The 18,217-nt window shown below is 37.2% G+C and overlaps 1 protein-coding gene across 4 annotated transcripts in view; it reads right to left on the bottom strand.

The window, feature by feature from the left end:
* Positions 1-18,217, bottom strand: part of TDRD9 (tudor domain containing 9) — a 70,003-nt gene that overhangs the window by 7,394 nt on the left and 44,392 nt on the right. For all 4 annotated transcript variants that reach the window (XM_017729143.1, XM_017729141.1, XM_017729142.1 and 1 more), the window contains 16 exons: positions 17,428-17,525; positions 16,923-17,054; positions 16,140-16,302; positions 15,992-16,055; positions 15,442-15,505; positions 13,920-13,964; positions 12,357-12,410; positions 10,653-10,769; positions 9,739-9,846; positions 7,691-7,791; positions 6,880-7,053; positions 5,475-5,586; positions 3,925-4,137; positions 2,877-2,966; positions 1,384-1,644; positions 791-940 (listed from right to left, as the gene is read on the bottom strand). In XM_017729143.1, coding sequence (XP_017584632.1) covers positions 791-940; positions 1,384-1,644; positions 2,877-2,966; positions 3,925-4,137; positions 5,475-5,586; positions 6,880-7,053; positions 7,691-7,791; positions 9,739-9,846; positions 10,653-10,769; positions 12,357-12,410; positions 13,920-13,964; positions 15,442-15,505; positions 15,992-16,055; positions 16,140-16,302; positions 16,923-17,054; positions 17,428-17,525 — 1,946 coding nt within the window. The remainder of the gene's footprint in view (positions 1-790; positions 941-1,383; positions 1,645-2,876; positions 2,967-3,924; positions 4,138-5,474; positions 5,587-6,879; positions 7,054-7,690; positions 7,792-9,738; positions 9,847-10,652; positions 10,770-12,356; positions 12,411-13,919; positions 13,965-15,441; positions 15,506-15,991; positions 16,056-16,139; positions 16,303-16,922; positions 17,055-17,427; positions 17,526-18,217) is intronic.

The following is an 18,217-nucleotide window of genomic DNA, read 5'->3' as shown; positions in this document are numbered from 1 at the left end:
CTATTTTCACATGTGCTACAGACTGATGATTTTCCTCTAGCTTAAAAAATGCAAGTTCAGACTTCATAGGTCACTTAAGAAAATCAGGTAATTTTATTTACATGATGAGGTCTTTAATCTTGAAAATATCTCTATGAAGTGAGAAGTTAAATAGGATTACTCCTGTGGGTGAATGGAGCATGATTAGGCGCTTGAAAGCCTGAAATTTTATCAGGTCTGAAATGGGAAAATAATCAGAATATAGATGAGGCCTAACTTGTAACACACATTTATATTCCAACTTAGTAGTGACTAGATACCTCAAAACACATTTCTGAGTTTGGCACTGGCAGAGGAAAAGCATTATTACTACCATCAGTTGCTGGAGCATTCACTGCTTCACCTATCCCAGCTGCTTACCTATCACTAGCTGATGAAGAATGAAACACTGTGTACAGTAAAACCACGTTCAGATTTTCTGAAAAACTGACAGGGTTGTAAACTTGCTATTTTCCTGCATACAGCTGTTCAATTATATCTCTGCTCTGCATGAGTTCAAAGTGCTGCCTTAGATGTGTCAGAAGAGCTGGATCATTAGCTCCCAGGCTGTACTTCAGAACTGTGTTCAAAGCTGCAGCAGACCAGTCTGAAACAGTGGTCACACTGTGGCTTTCTACCAACAGAAAGTACGGTGCCCTACTCAATGCATCAAATAGTGCTTGGTTATTTAAGGTACTTTTGGCCCTCATCTCCATTCAATGTCAGAAGCAGGGTCATGGGGATGACAGGCCAAAACCACCTCTCAAGTTACCTTATGGGTTGGTGCATCAGATTTCTTTTCAGAAAAACAGCTCAACAGTCTTTCAATGAGATGCTTTTCTTCATGTCTTGAAGACACAGGCATTTGCTTTTCTTCTTTTGCTTTGTCCAAAAATAATTCCTTGAGCAAATCATGGCTTTGCTATACAATAAGAGAAGTGTTAAAAAAGCCTTGAACAGTTATGTCTTCAGAAATTCTACAAAAAAAGTCCTACACAAAGAAATACTCGCATACAAAGACAAAAAACCAATGTTCTGATGACCTTTCAGATTATATAAAAACATCAAAATGGAAGAGAGTTAGAACTATGAAGCAGTTACAGTTTTTCAGGGTTTCAAGCAAGAGTGGAGCAGTTCAACTGAGGAAGTAATTTCTCGGTAAACACCTCTTCCAGAAGGGGTCTCAGAGCAGCAACGCTTTTGGCCAACAGCTCGATATGCATTATGCACACACATAAAAATACACTGCCCTATTCAAGTACTAACCTTGCCACTAGTCAAGCTGCAGCTCAGCTTCTCAGGACAGCCTGAACCGAAATAAATTAGAATAAAAAAAGCAGCAGCAGCAGCTCAGCCAATACATACTCGTGACTCGTAGGACTCCTCTGCTAGCTCAGCATAGCACTCCTCGATAAGCACATCCCGAATATTCACCAGGCCTCTGCGCCCTGAGTGACGGAAAACATCCACGTGCAGGACCCCGTGCACCAGGGAATAAACCTCCACAAGCAGAGTGCAGCCACTGACCAGGGAGGCAAATCTCTGGCTGGCGCTGCAGCTCCACGGCTCCCCGCACACCAGCGATTGGGCAGAGGGACACATCTTGCACATCTTGAATTCCAAAGCCTAGAGCAGAAACCACTGAAAACAATGCTTGCCTGACCAGAGAATCAGCAAGGAAATATTTTGCTTTCTCAACAAACTGAGTTAATAACTATAAATTATTTCATAATTATTGCTGCGGCTTATGCTAATTCCTAGGGCTGCTGTAAAGCTACTGGCATAATTCCTACTCCATCACTGCCAACACATGACAGCTCATATCACTTCAGTATAGTACACAGTTGCTAAGGAATCAAACAGTACATAAAGGATAATTTGGTAGTAATTCACCATTCACACTGAAATCTTAGGAGCACAAAGGTGTCTTCTCTGGAAAAAACATCACAGTCCACAACTCTTTTCAGCTAAGGTAACAGAAAGCTTGGTAGGACCACTACAGCTCTTCTGTCCCTGGCAGGCAAGAGTAATTAAGTTCTCATGTCCACAATCACTATCTGTAATTATGTCTTTGAATGAATTTACTGCAGAAACCCTGTTTTTTTTTTCTAGCCAGTCATTAAAACTGGTCATTAAAAGATCAGGCCTGAAGCAGAAATACACTTCCATTTAATACGTGTGTAGAAAATACAAAAAAGGATGCTTCTTGCCGAAATTATTTTTTTACATCAATTACAAAAGAAAACCAAACAAACTTAGCCCTGTCAAGATCTAATCCAATTTCTGCTGGTCCATTTCTCATTTTCATCATTAAATGCTTCAGAGAACACAGTTAGTATGATACACCTGTTTCTATTAGTTTAAAAATATCTGAGTGAGCACTGAAAAACTGAGTTACAATTGAAGTATTGTTATTTTATTTGTAAATACAGCTCAAGAGAATTATTTTTCTGAAAAAGTAGCTATAAAATTCCTCTAATTTGTGTCAAAAGATCACTAGATCTATAATACTCGTATTTAATGACCAAGAGAGTACTATCTGAAAAGATCCCAGGAAAGCCAGCAGTTCAAAGAACAGCAAAGCAGCACAAGAAAAACCACAGCTTTACAAAATTAGAATTTCTCTACAATTAAATACAATGTAGTTCAATTACACACAAGAATTCCTGCTCTGTGAATACACACACCTCTGGAAAACACTTGCCTATTAGTGAAGGTGATCTGTAAGTACTTGCATCAGCAAAATACGTATTATTCAATTATTATTCTGAAAAGCATCCTGACTTGAAGTTCACTCCTGTTTGCCAGGCGAGACACAAAAATATCTAGTAAGCAGCAGCCAACAGCATCACCCCTACCTGGAAAGGCAGCTCTTGAAGACAGCTTGGAATCTCTTTTAATTTATTCAAAGGCACTTCTGACCTATTGCCATAATCGACAAAAAAAACCTGGGGGAAAAAAAAAAATCAAAAGTATCTGCAAAGATTCCACAATATTAGAAGTGCTACTTTTAGTGCCAAGAAGAGTCACAGTTTGACTTTAAAAATTACAGTGCAACACAAATCTTATCAAGTCATATGGAAGCAAATTCAAAGTCTGGAAAGCATGCAAACGAAGTCATGTCAAAACAAATACATCAAATTTTATCATGTCTATTATTTGACCCCTCGGCCTAAATATCAACTTGTAATGCAAATAATCCACTAAATCTAGAAAAGGCAAGTTTCTCTAAAAGGCTCTAAATTCTCTCCCCATACCCACATCTTCATAACTTTACTTCTTAAGAGTCACAGACACTCCCTAACAACTGCAGCTAAGCAAATGTGAACATGTGTTCACTGACTGATAAATAAACCTGAGTTTATAAACTCAAATGTGAAAATGATGAGATTAGCACTATTACTCACTAATTTTTCATGACGTTAAACTATGACAATATTCAGTATTGACTCTGTAGTGCTGACACCCAACCAGGTTAAGAAATAAAAGAAATTCAAAGGCCAGTCTCACAAAAACAAAAAAAATCTGTCCTTAAAATGCTGAAAAGTACTGGCCTGAAAAATCAAAACCAATTGTGGCACTAATTTCCATTACTCATATCAGCACAAAAAGCCAAAATATTCTGATGAATTTGTTGATGGTATAGAACTCAGTAGCATGAACACTCCTCCAAAAAAAAACCCCCATGCTTTCAGATTCACTGGAGGTTTTAGTCTTTATTTTATTTCACTCTGCAAGAGCTTCTCAATTTAATACTAAAAATTCCCATGTTCTGGAAAAGAAACAAATTAATCTATTCTGGCCAGAGTGATTTGCAGAAAAGATAAATTTTAAAAATAGGCATCAAAGCTCCAAGACTGTTAACCCAATTACATGCTACCAATTCAATATGACATAGCACATTACCTCAGCAAGATCTCCATGAACATACAGAACATGAGCTCTGTAGTATCCTCTCTTTCCCAGATAAGTGAATGGTGCCAGACAAAGAACATCTACACGTGGAGGCACTGCTAAATCCATCAGGTTCTGATAGTTAATTTCAGCATTTAGAGCCTTGAGAACAGCTGTATTTTTTTCATCTGTCCTGTAACCCCAGAAATGTCCAACTTCTACTACCTGAAAGTATAAAAATTAGACAATAACAGATTTCATATTATTCTTCTACATCAAATACAAACCACATCTGAGCAAAATACATGAAAACACTCCTACTCCTGACACAACAGTTCACATGCTGCAACAATGCAGTGAAGAATTTCTGTCTCATAATTCAGTATTTTTTCGAAAATGTTTATTTTCTGTGCTACTGCAACATACTCTCCATCTGAACAGATTTCGATATAAGCATTACCAAAATACAGAAAATTAGGAGAAGACTGCTTCCATTTTCCTAAACCAAGTTAACATACAGAAAATACAAGGTAGACAGTTGATTAGGTAGGTGCACAGATTTGGTGCACTTCTTTTTATCAGTGACAGATAACAGCTACATGTGTCAGCACATCAGCATTGTTCCTGCTATGATGAGCCATCCTTCAGGAAACTGGTGACAACACACACCTATTTGAATCCAATTGAGTAAAATAAGTCATCTTTTCAAATGTCTAAACTCATATAACCATTTCAGACTTTATATTGAATGCTTGTAATAAAAACCAATCTTTATTTACAATCATTAAAGCTGACTTATTAAAACAGAAGTACCATAGATAGCTAAGTAATTGTAATGGGCCTGATTAAATTCACTAACATTTTTTATCCAAGAGATTTATCTGAGTAAGAGGAGGAAAATATTCTTTTCTCCACTTGCAAAACACACCACTATTATAGCTGTTTTAATACTTCATCTTATTTCCCCTAGCTCAGTGCTTTAAATGCTTTTAATTAATTCTATTTCAGCAGCATAGATATTGCTATTACTCAACTAATGAAGATGATCTAACACAAGATTTAAAAATCTCAGCTTCAGATTTCAGAAATATTTGTATATACATGTAATTTTCCCCTAATACACTTCTATGCATGAAATATTTTTCTGAATGAGCATATACTACCATTAATTCATCTTTCTCATATGTACAGTTTCTGAAGAAAACTAGCAGTTAATAACCACGTAAATGTCCCAAATACCTACTGATTCTCATTTTTATAGTTTACACAAGTGCTTTACCTCTTCCACTAATCTTCTTTACATTTATGCCTACTTCCAACTAACATTTACTGCCAGCAAATCCCAAAAATTTTGTCAAGCGCAAACATGAGAGTACTGTTTAACAAAGAACTACTAAAAATAAGGCCAAGAATACTCCCCACGCTTCTTACAGACACCTCTGCACTAAAACTATTATCAGTACCCAATTTTTTAATTTAAGCTTGTCAGATATTAATCTCTGCTAAGCTATCTAGGTACTGATTATTAGCTGTGACCTACTTCAGATGTAGAACATTCCTACCTCTGTTACCCTGATGGACAGAAAACGACTTGGGACCTTCTTTGACATTTGTAAATCACCAAATGAGATTTCCACAGGCTCCACTGTCTGCTTCTGACAGTCCACATTTACTCTAAAATGGAAGGAAGATGCTAAATACTTCACTCACAAGAGAAAACTCAAGAGGATGAATTTTTTTGCTTTCATCTGTTTTCCAAGGTATCCCTAAGGCACATTCATGTACTTAATGACTTTTATTTAGAAATACCTTAATTCAATTAGAAAGGAAAATGACCACACAGAACCAAATTACTACAGAGTAACTGTTTTAACTGTAATATAAGCAAACACAGAAAGATGCATACCAGGACACAACTCTGCCATCACTTTATTAAAAATTGAAAGAATTAAGGTTAAATAGTGAGGCTTTTTGCTATGGCATTTTCTTCTAAGCTTATTTTTTAAAAATACAGTATACAAAACCACAAATATAAATTCAGCAGAGTTTTATAGAGAAATTTTAATGTGTGTATATATATAAAACATTCCTCTTGCTTGACAAAAGATAAGAACTTTAAAACTACATCTTTCAGCCTAGGAGGCTTGGTTCCTGAAGACCCAATTTTGACAAAGTTTTTAAGTGCTGTTTTGGGCAGAGTGAAACTGCTAAATATTTTATTAAAAGCTAAGTACAATTAACTGGAAGTAAAATACTCACCTGTACTTTAACCTTCCCAGTTCACTCCTGCCCTCCTATTCCGGACTTCTTATTTTAAAATACTGAAATGGCTGCAGACTAATCAGGAGGTAGGCAGAATGCCATTTTATCAGGTTACTTTTATGACCTGAAGCTTAGAATCACAGCATCCAGTAACAATGGAACACACATGCCAGATTTTCCTAGCAAAAGCAGGTGTGGACCAAAGAGACTCACTACATTGCATTCCTCAGTATTATTTCCTATTATGTTGTTACACCTCTTATGTTTCCCCACACTCTCTTTTTTTAAACTCTGTCTCCCTCCCTTTCTTTTTTGTCCCCTAATGCTACTCCTTATTTATTTTGGTTATAGTAATCCCCACATTGTCTGTATCATGAACAGAAATAACTGTGTACATCCATATTTTCATATGCCAAACGAAAATGGAGTAGAGCTTCGGAGGGGGGGGAGACAACTGTATACTTGAAATTCTCTTAAACAGCAAAACATCTTTAACTATAAAGAAATATTTAAAACAATAATGTTATTTCTAGTCCTGCGAAAAAATTTCTCTTAAACAATTTTAAAAAAATTTAAATTAAATTAAAATCTGTTTTTTGAACCTAACATTTTTTCCTTGGTGACAGTTCCAAGGAAATTCCCACTGAATCCAGCAAACCTCATTTTGCTGCAAAGAAACCCATTTTACATATGCAATATAATTACCTCAGAAATTCCAAACCTGCAGCTGCTGCACCTTGCACTTGTCTTCTGATATCATCTGGATAATGAACACACAGCTCAAAAGGAATCTTCAGCTGTGACATCTTGATTGCCAGGTACACTTCAGGAAGAACCTTAAAGACCTCCTTTGGATTACGGGAGAACTCCACAAAAGCCCTGTTTACAAAGAAAAAAATTTTTTTTTCTCCCTGTCTTTATCTTAGCAGGCCATCAGAAAATAAAAGGTAATTTCCTCACAGGCTTTGTCTACTGCTTTTATGTACCTTAAAACTTTAATTATCATGATGGTGATAAAACTTTCTAACATTGTCACCAGGACATGCCAAATTTAATGCAAATAGAAAAGGATGTGAAAATATATGTGAATAAGAAAAGCATTAAAGATTGGAAAAGGAGTAAGAACAGGTACATGAATTAAACCTTGGGAAGTCATAGGCTGAAATTAGTCAGATTATCAGCTCAAAAAAGCCAACAGACTGTACAAATGAGCTAAATCCAGTATAAAAGACAGAAATAAATACAGACAGATGAGTTGCAATTAAGGTCCACTGATAGAGAACAGAAGAGACAAACCAGAAGGCTCTACCTCAGCTAGCTTATCTAATGTTATTCCAGTCAGTGCACATCAGACTTCAAAACTACCTTTTTAACTCTAACCAATACATAAAAAATAAGTTAGTGATTCCAAAGAGAGAAGAAATTAACTAAATTTGTCAGTACATCACTGACAAAGAAGTTGATTACTGGATTTGTAACTGAGAACACAAGGCGGGAGACTTTATTTTACACTTACCTTGATCCACTGTAGGAAATAGATTTTACCTGCCCACACTGTCTAAGCAGTGACTGCAACTGTTTATGGTATATATATCCATAGGGAGGCATGTTCTTCAGCTGTTAAGAAAAAGAGGTTAAATGTGGATACATTCAATTGCTTTAATGCACTTTCAAGTTCACCTGAATAGTTAGCTTTCTCTTTCACCTGGGCTGCAATAATTATATACAATCTAAACTCCAACATATTCCAAAAGTGTTAGATACTATAGTACATTCAAAAATCTCAAGAGACAAAAAGCATCGTTTTGCTGCTAATAATGCCCTACTGCTTCAAACCAGAATAACCAGAATAGTAGATAAACTATAAATGAAGCAAATTAATTTGTAATTATACATATTAATCTGATGTTTGTTCCAAAAAGCTGACTGGTGTCTCTGATTTTGTTTGTAACAGAAAACCACTGGAACGCTACAATTTTTGTCCACAATCGAGAACTATATCCTATAGGGTGTGCACACACTGGGAAACTGAAGGACCTCCAGCTCCTGCATTTCCTGGCAGAACTGTCACATACTGAATTACTGAGGTATGGTGGGACAGCTTGCACAACTGAAAAAGCACCCTCACATGGCTCCATCATGTCATGGATGACAAAGAGAAATCTCCCGGTCTTCTCTGTGTAGAGGAGTAACTCCAATGTAAGCTTTCGCAACTATTAATATGCAACTGTAGCCAGATGTCCATTTGTCTTTTTCTTAATAATATCTCAAAAGAGATCTTGATTTAATATAGAATCATGAACTCCTAGTTAGCAAGTTCAAACTTGGAGACTTTGAACTATTTTTCAGGGCCTATCCAACTGTCTATTTCTTTTCTTTGGCTCTTACAACCTTAGACAGGAAAAAACAGATTATTTTTTCACAATGCTCCTTTGCCCTGAAGTTATGGTACTAAGATCAGCTGCCGATCAAAACCATGCTCTAGGTTAGACTGCAGAAACTGCCTAAAGGGAAGATAATTTAGAGAGACCAGAGAGTGGGAGGTTTTATTGTCTTTTATATCTTCAGCACACCATTAGGAGCAGTATATGGCTGCAAGAGTCTCTCCAAGTGACAGCCTGAGGAACTTGCAGCCCTTGAGCCCAAGATGATCATTTACACTGATGAAGACACAGCAGCTATTTCTTCCTTCTTCAAGAGAACAAGCAGTTGATGTATGAGCAGATCAGAAGTCAAACACATTAAATTAAGTAGCTCTTTAAATCTACCAGTTTACTATTAATCAATGCTGCTGTGGCAAGACTCATCTTTATTCCACAAGATTGAGTCTAGTCTGATATTTTGCTTCAATATCCTTAAATAGTATGAAGCACAAAAAAATCCCTTGTCAACAAGATTTTCTGACTCTCTCTCCTTTTCATCTATTTTCTCTTGTGCCTGTTCTTGGAGGCTCCTTGGCAGGTTTGGTTTCTTTAAGCACAGGTCACGGTTGCCTTACAGTGTTATACCTAGTTCAGATACACCAAATATTTTCTTAGTTCGAACCGCACAATTTTGCAAAATCAACACAGCCATTTTAAGCTTGCACTTACGCAATCAGATGAAAAGCAGTTCCAGAAGATAAAAAAAAGCCCAGTGCAACCCCTGAGTAACCTTAAAGCAACAAGCACGTATGCCATGCACGGACAAGCAGGAGATTACAAAAAAAGGAACACTGAAGTTGCAATAACACATTACTTAAGTGCTCATCAAAAAGTACCCTCAATAGTCCTGTTCTCTTCTTCCACATATTTTACTCGTCTGATGGAAGCTGTTTGCCTGTGCAAGACTAGCAACCAAATGTATAGGCAGCTCTCAGGAATTCCTCTAAAATTTCCCACCTACGCAATGTTTGTTGTATTGAAAGAATGGGAGGTGGGACAAATGTCACCAAGTGAGGACCAGAGTAGGTAATTATTTCTGTCCTCACCCAAGACACAACAGAACTTGAAAATACCACCCAAACACTTCAGATTTCTTTCTATTACTTGATTCTTAATCAAGTCATTCACCTTCTTAACATACCATTACAGTGGTTTTTGGATCTTTGCCAGCAAGGTCTTTCATAGCAATTTCTTCCTGACATTTTCCAAAAGTACAGTAGTTGGGATAGAAAGCACCAGCTATTACCACCTGAAATCAAGAAAGTATTTCGTGAAACACAGCAGATTATATTCAGTTTCTTGAAATGAGATACACTAGCAACATGAAGAGATACCAACAGATCTTCACACGAATATTTTTTCCTGTCTCTGTCCAGGAATTACTGGAACTGCAGCCTTAACATGAATTCACGCAAATTCTTAAAAATATATTTTTGTGAAAAGAATTCAATTTCTGGAACAATTCTACAACATTTCAATTGTTTTGTATGCAGACTCGCTCTATTCTATTACTTGAAAATTGTAGTTGTTAGTTCTGATTTCAAGAGCCTCAGTTTAAATAAATTCACTCAAAATAGCTACAGGTAAATTGTTCAGTTTTCAGGCTGCATCTTACAAGATCTAACAATTCAGTTCCAAGAAGTTCACTACTTACACAGTTAAACCAACTGCCACTGAAATGATAAACAGGTCTGTGAAAATAAAATCACGGCTAATCAGTCCAAACAAGACAAGAAATTTAACTGGAAATTTGACAGATTTAAAATAGGTGGAAAGACCTAAAATTCCCAGCACCCCCTCCACACTAACTAACCAAGCCAGAGTTCAAATAGAGTACCTCAAACAAGGGATACTGTAATTTTCAAATAACTAACATCAGCTGTCCTTCTACATTGCCAAGACACTGCCAAAAAAATTACTTTTTTTCTACCCAAAATTGCAACATCCACAAAGAATTTTGAAAAACTAGTGTAATACTAGTTCATCAATATTAGTATATGAAAGTTCAGCTGCAATTTTGGAAAATAACATCTCTTTATGATAGTAAAGCATTACCTGCAAAATGAAGCGTTGTTTGTGCACATATTCCTGGTCCATAGCAGATGGCTGAGCTTTAACATGCATGTTAAACACACTGACTCGCCTTTTCAAGTTGTGAAATAACTCTGCCACCTGAAATTTGATCTCTAAGTTACATTTAAAGTAGATCAAACCCAACCATAAATTAAAGTAAAATCTGTTAGTAAAGGTTTGAAATAATTGGGCAAACTCCCTTCTCTTTTCAGGTGACTGGTATGCATTTCACCAATATACTGCTTAGCACCTCTATGTTGGAAAATAACTTTAGTACTGTGACTCAATCTGTTTCCCTTATGAAGAACAACTCTGCAGTCACAAAGTGTATTATGCACATATGATACAGAACAAAATTAGGAAAAGAACTGAAACAACCTTTTACAAGATGATATTCTATATTTAAATCATTTTAGGTTTGTACTTTAGGAGGTAAAAATCAGCCTGAACTTCTGCACCCAGCTGCAGTGGTGATCATGCTGCACCCTCAGTTTAGCAGATAACTGGGATTACTTTGAGAGACATCAAAATTATACCCTCCAGCAGAGCATATTAAACTTTCCATCTGTAGCATTTCCAAGAAGCTTCCCCAAGCAACCACTGGCCCTCTGACCAAACAGTGAATGCCTTCACTCTCCCAACTGATTCTGGAGTAAATACAGAAAGTAGTACAACTTCTTTGTACCGACACTTCCCTTTCCTTTCTACTGCTGGCAGTTTTAGGACACTACTAGAACAACTACCATTGCCAGAAAGGAACCCAGTTCTGCAAACCCACTTCAACACAAGGGATGATGAAATCAGTATCTTCAGCTGCAGCAAATAAAAGCCCCCCACATCTTACTAAGTGTTAAGTGAAGGTGACCATTCTAAAATCCTTATATGTCAGGCACAACCTCTTCTGGCATTATCTGAAATTGACCCAAAAGAGGCTAACATGTGGGACTGATCATTCCACTGTCCAGTTTTACATAATTTGCTTTTCGCTCATCTTTTTTTTTATCATCATCACATATCCAAGTCATAAAACTATAGTCATTTCTTATCCAGATGGTTGCTCACTATCAAAATCTTTTTTATTTCCTGTGCTTTTTGAACACAGGCCCTAGCTCATGCCAAAGGTATGAACTGGTGAAATCATGGCCAAGGCCATTCTGCTCGTCAGTTACTCAGGAATTTTACTTATTTCCCCCACAATATATCACATTAAGCTTGAAGCCCATTGTGATGCAGAGTTTTCATTAATTGCTGCAGTAATGTTACCAACAAAGCCCCACGAATTCTCAAGTCCAGGCCTCACTATGTAACTAACTAACTGTATTTGCTTAGAGTTTTCCCAACCAGAATACAGAAGATATTTAACAACAGACAGCAGTCACACCACAACCAGTGATCTGAGTAACCTATAAAACTAGCAAATAATACTGGAGGTTTCTTGAAAGTATTAAAAATATGTTAAACAGTTAATCATTTAACACCACTTTGTTTATCCTAACAAAAGGAAAATTCCTTTCATCTAAGTTCATACTTCATTTTAAGAAAATATACATATATATGTATCTATATATATCTATATATCTGTATCTCGATAGATACATAACACAGTAGTCTTACCCGAGATCTTAACATTTACAGAGAATGAGGAAAGTTAAGTCCTTCTGCTTATAAAAACCTATTTAATCTTACCTCTTTGATCTTGTTTATATGGACAAAATTTGATCGACCCCACTCAAGCTCTTCCTGAAAAATAAAGTTAGAAACTTTTTTCTTCTACTGCTAGTAAATTTTCTCTCACATTCTTCTGTGTGCACACAAATAATAGTTACATATAGCAAAAGAAGAATTTAATCACATTTCACAGCTTTCTTTGCATTCATATTAAGTATTATGCCATGTATGAAGATAGAAGTCAATTTGACAACTGGTTATCATCAATGCAGTTGTGAGTAATCTAAACTTTCCATATAAACCCACAAGTCCAAATCCTCTGTGTTGCTACTACAAAACCTACTTTAAGATCCACACCTAGAGAATCATAGGAATGTTAAGGTTTGGAAAGACCTCCAAGATCATTGAGTGCAAACATTAACCCAGCACTGCTGTGTCCAGCACTAAACCATGTCCTCAACTGCCACACCCTCACAATGCCTTTTGAACCAATCCACGGATGGTGACTCCACCACTTCTCTGGGCAGCCTGTTGCAACGTTTCCAGTGGAGAAATTTGTCTTAATTCCAATCTAAACCTCTCCTAGTGCAACTTGAGGCCATTTTCTCTCCTCCTGTCACTTGGGAGGAGGGGCAAGGTGCCAATCCCCAACTCACGATGATCTCTTTTCAGGCAGTTGTAGAGTAACAAGGTCTCCCCCGAGCCCCCTTTTCTCCAGACTAAACACTTCCAGTTCCCTCAGCAGCTCCTTACAGTACTTGTGCTCCAGATCCTTCACCAGGCTCCATTACCCTTCTCTGGACATGCTCCAGCACACCTCAATGTCTTACAGTATTTTCTACACAGGACTTGAGGTGTGGCCTCACCAGTGCCAAGGACAGGGGGAAAAAATCACTGCCCTGGTCCTGCTGGCCACATTACTGCTGACACAAGCCAGGATGCCACTGGCCTTCTTGGCATCCAGGGAACACTTCCAAGAAACTCAGAGCTTCTTTCTTGAATGCCCGTTTTTATTAGACAGATTCTGGTCATCTTGGCTAGTTGTCATAATTCAGTGCTATGTTATACACTGGTGTTCATGAAAGATACCACATGCTGAAAGAACAGGGAAAATAAAAAAGGTTTTATCTTGTACACACAAAAGAAGGACTGGAGGCAGTTATAGTGTGCATGCTACCGGTTTTTGTGACTGATGCACATAAACATCTTCCATCTTTCAGGGTTTTCTGAGGGGGCAGAAATCGGTGCGTTTAAAAAAACAGAGATACTTATGCGTATTAGAAGTATTTCTTTCAACTACAGCTCAATTTCACTTTTTAGGTTGGATTTCAAACCCTCTGGCCACTGTTGATTCATCTGTGAAAGGGACTACATAAGGGATTGTCTTCAAACAACTCTGCACTGGATTCAAACACTGATTTTTCTCTCAAAGCCTATCCTATTTATGTATGAAAAGTCATAATTATTACAAATAAACACTGCTAGCAAAAGATCCTTACTTTTCATATTTACTATGAAAATAAAATACTCCAGCACTGAAGTCACCAACCTTGAATAGATAAGAAATAAAATTTAACTAACCATGGGATGTCTCAACTTTCCTTGTTGTTTGCAGGCCTGCCATGCCTAAGAAAAAAATGGTGTAGTATTCAGACAGAAAATATAGAGCTTTAGTAGTAATTTTTACAAATATTCATGTGACATTTTAAACTATTAACTTTTTTTTTGTATCAACACTGTAGGTAATTTTTTAACAGGCTGTCCACCTGGCTTTATTAGAGGAAATGGATGGAGTGTTAAAGCACATGCAAACATTCATAAATTAATTGAACAATTTGGATGCTTTAATTGGACACCGTAATAAACCAAATTACTTTCAAAACCTTTTTCTTTTCCTTGCTTTGAGACAAAAGGAAGTGAACTGACTGATTCAGGTAAGTTGTGATGCAAATGCCTCCCAGAACACAGGGCTGGAACAGAAATTAAAATACCCAGCATATTAATGAAAATAACTTCATTATTAAGCAGCTTATGACAGATGCCTGCAGAATCCATTTCTTCTAGTTTGACAGTAAGTCACCTCATGATACAATATCCCAGCTTACTGTGGACACTGACTACTAGCAAAGTTGAACAGCCAGACTGCATTTCCCTACCTTCCTAGAGGCTACCCTGGAAGAAATCTGATCTGAACCAAGCCAATTTGGAAATAAACTTTCCTGAACTTAACCTGTTATCTTATCAGCCATTCAAAACAAAGCTTTCACATCACTCACACACAGAGATACTTCACTGGAAGCTCTGTCTGAATGTTCATGTTTTTTCTCCGGGACAACATACTGGTTTATAGAAATATCATCTTCAGATGAATAGGTGATAATTACCAGGTGACACAAGGGAAATATGATAAGGGGATTCAGAAAACATTATTTCTGAGCCTGAGAATCAGTGGTTACATGTGGCATACATGTCCATGTGTGCTTCACAAGATGCTGACAGCAGAGTAGAAAAAAACAAGTCCATTTTGGCTGAAGGGCAACATGTTTTAAAAAAATAAACAAGCCAAATCAGCAGCTGAAGATTTTGGACGCTCCAGAAGATTACAGAACACACAAGAGCATGCATAATATAAAATGCTGGAATTTGAACAGCAAGTTCCTCTAGCAGAAGCCTTTGCTGTGCTGTACCAGCTCTGCCTCTACATGGAGGAATTCACCCCTGTCCATGGTACCGAGCCACCAAACAGCCAAGAGTACCAAAAAACGGCAGTTGCACAAAAACATCACAAAGCCAAAGCTAAGAAGTCTGGAGAAAGGTCACCAAACTCTTTCTGTACTAGAATTAACCAGTCCAAACTGCCCTCGGTTAAAAACGATGTACAAACATCATCACATCTCTGGCATTTTACTTTTGGCTATTACAGTAGAGACAACTGGAACTTCACACAGTTGGACAAAGACTGCCAAAAGCATCAATAGCTGGCAGTAGTGTGAAGTTTGTAACAACTGCAAAGCACAAATGATGCACTGATCCTACAAAGGTGAGACTTGCCATCTTGGTCTATCAGATTTCACTGTAATCTAAGCTGGAAAAAAAGACTTACCCTAAATGCATTCACAATTGCAATACAGTCACTCCTACTATTACCAGCAAAAACCATTTTTTTCCTGTCAATACAAACAAAGAATATTAGCAACAATTTTTTTTCAAATACTGCCTGTATTACACAGCTCAGAATGCTACATCATTAACACCCTCCATGCCTTTAATAAACATGATCAATACACTTATTGTAATAACTTGGTCTTCTTCACATCTCCTTGCTGAAGGAGATGCATTGTATGAGCAGGATAATAATAAATATTGTCCTTGCTATTTTAAAAACCGTTTTAATAGACACTGCCACATGTTCACATGAGAAAGGCAATGCTGAAGAATCAGGCCTTGTGCTCAGGAAAGGATGAGTTAGCTCTGTGATTTATGTTCCCAAATAAATACATTCCAGTATCAGCTACCTGGAAAAGCTTCTTTTTGCACTGCTTGGCACTTTAACAGAAAATTAGACTCATGACACACAAAATTATATTAAGTGATCAACTTTGCCCTCTGCTCTCAAATGCAGTTAGGAAGTTATAAAACATCTGGGGTACTACCTGTATGCATCAACGTGCTTTTTGAAAGGTACTGTAAAAAAATTCCGCAAAGACAGTGCTGCAGCTGCAACAAAAATAAATCAAAATTAAAACCTGCAAATCATTTGGTTTTAGAAAAGTGTTCCCACATGTTCCTTCTTTCAGTTACCTATAATAAGGCATTCCTCCAAGCAACCAAAGACATGCCCAAGGATTATCAATTTTCCAAGATGCAGGTCCACTGGCAACTGTGTCAACACCGTTCCTAAGAAAGTCAGCTCACCATCATGCAGATTTTCTTCTGTTTGCACACAGGCTGTAATTGCTCCCAGCTAGGGAAATTAAAATGTGTTCACTTGTAAAAGCTGACTAAGTAAACCTCAAACAATTTTTAAAGCCTGGTACTTTTGAAACCAAAGCTACTACATATACTGGATATAAAAACAAGCTACAAATGATGCAAATATTATTTCTTATGCACTTTGGAAAGGAAAACATTTTAATGCAATGAAGATTCTACTCCTTATCAACTTCATAAATGAAAATCAAAATCACAATCTTCCTTGTACAGGTGAGAAGGGTATCTTCAGGCTGACCTCTAAAATAATAATACAGGGTAAGAGTGTGATTTATTACTTATTCATAAACACTGTCGCTTAGAGAGTTCAAGTTATTTTTTGTCTATTTTTCTATTCTTTCTCACCACAGATGCTAGTCCTCAAATAGTATCATTACTCTCTGATGAAATTATAATCTCTTTTTAAGATGTAACTACAGAAATAATGCTCAAGAGGATGGTAACCCAACAACAGACCAAGGTGTGAAAGACTATCTAGACAGAGTTTATATTTGAGGTTCCAGTTAAGGTTACTACTACTTTAACTACATAGAAAACCACTTCTGCAGTATGTTCCTATTACCTTGATTTTAACAACACTAAAAGGAAGCCTACCTCTTTCAGCTGAACTATTGTACGTTCAATGTCACCCACACTGGGGGGGGAAAGAGCTGTCGCCAGCAAGGCTTTTGGTTCCCCTATATCAAGCTTCTTTAATTTTAAGACTGTAGCTCCCAATGGACAATGCTGAAGGGAAGACAAGATTATTGTTACTTTCCCCCCATGGGAAGTGTGACAAAGTGTTTTACATTAAAAAATACATTAAAGTTTACAATTTAGCAAAATCTGAAACTAATTGTTGTACAACTAGGTTTTTTTTCCTTTTAAGTAGATTGCTTATTTTTACTCCACATTAATTTTACTGCTATAATGCATCTCTTTCTATAAGGCAACTATGTGGAATGACCTTTGTCAATTAGTTATCACGTTCAATTCTAGTCATTGCTATAGCAATTAGTAACTATTCCAATTGTCTTCAGGGAAAGTAAAGCAAAGCAAAGCTTCTCTGCTATGACTACATGCATTAAAGAAAACCTAACCCTAAACCCAAAAGCCTTACCAGCAGCTCAGGTTCTGACTTCTCTGGAATACAGTCTGCCCAGAAGGCCTTGTGTACAAGCCTGTAACAATACCCTTTGGAAACACGTCCAGCACGACCTTCGCATAGAAGAACAAATCACCAATTTGTGAAGTGCCCAAGTTTTTTCCAAACGCATCCATCTACAAACCCTCTGGGCAGCTGAGCAGCACACGACAGCTGATGCTGCAGGCTGAGCTGTGTTCTGCTCTCTTGCAGCAGACAGGCCCAGCGGACACATAAGGGTAGGACAAAAACATTTTGCTTTCACAGGAGCAGTAACTAACAAAAGACTTACATAAGTATTTCACTCAAATACCTCTTTCGCATAACTGCCCCCAAATCAACTGCCATTTTTCTCAGTTGAACAGGCATTTCCAATTTGACTCTATAGCTAGAAAATAATCTTCAATATAAACTACTTCTAAGATACAATGATAAACAGCAAAACATCTTTATGATCTACTATTTACAGAACACACAATGATTCAGAAGTCTATCTTCACAAATCCAAACACCATTCACTCCAACCAACTAAAGGGCACTCTTCTCTGTGGGATACTCCACTAGAGAATCAGGCCATATTGTAAAGTAACATGCATAACAAGTCCCAGTCTTCTACACGAAATGCTACTTCTACTGGTTGTACATTGCCCGGTTGCTGCGACCTATGCTGACCCTGAACCAAATAGAAATAAATCTGTATACTGGGGTTCACAGTGAGGTCTTGAAAGGGGGTGGCTATAGGGGTGGCTTCTGTGAGAAGCTGCTG

This window comes from Corvus brachyrhynchos, unplaced genomic scaffold (assembly GCF_000691975.1).
Source record: "Corvus brachyrhynchos isolate BGI_N302 unplaced genomic scaffold, ASM69197v1 scaffold1, whole genome shotgun sequence".
NCBI lineage: Eukaryota > Metazoa > Chordata > Aves > Passeriformes > Corvidae > Corvus > Corvus brachyrhynchos.
This window is presented reverse-complemented; position numbering and strand designations above follow the sequence as displayed.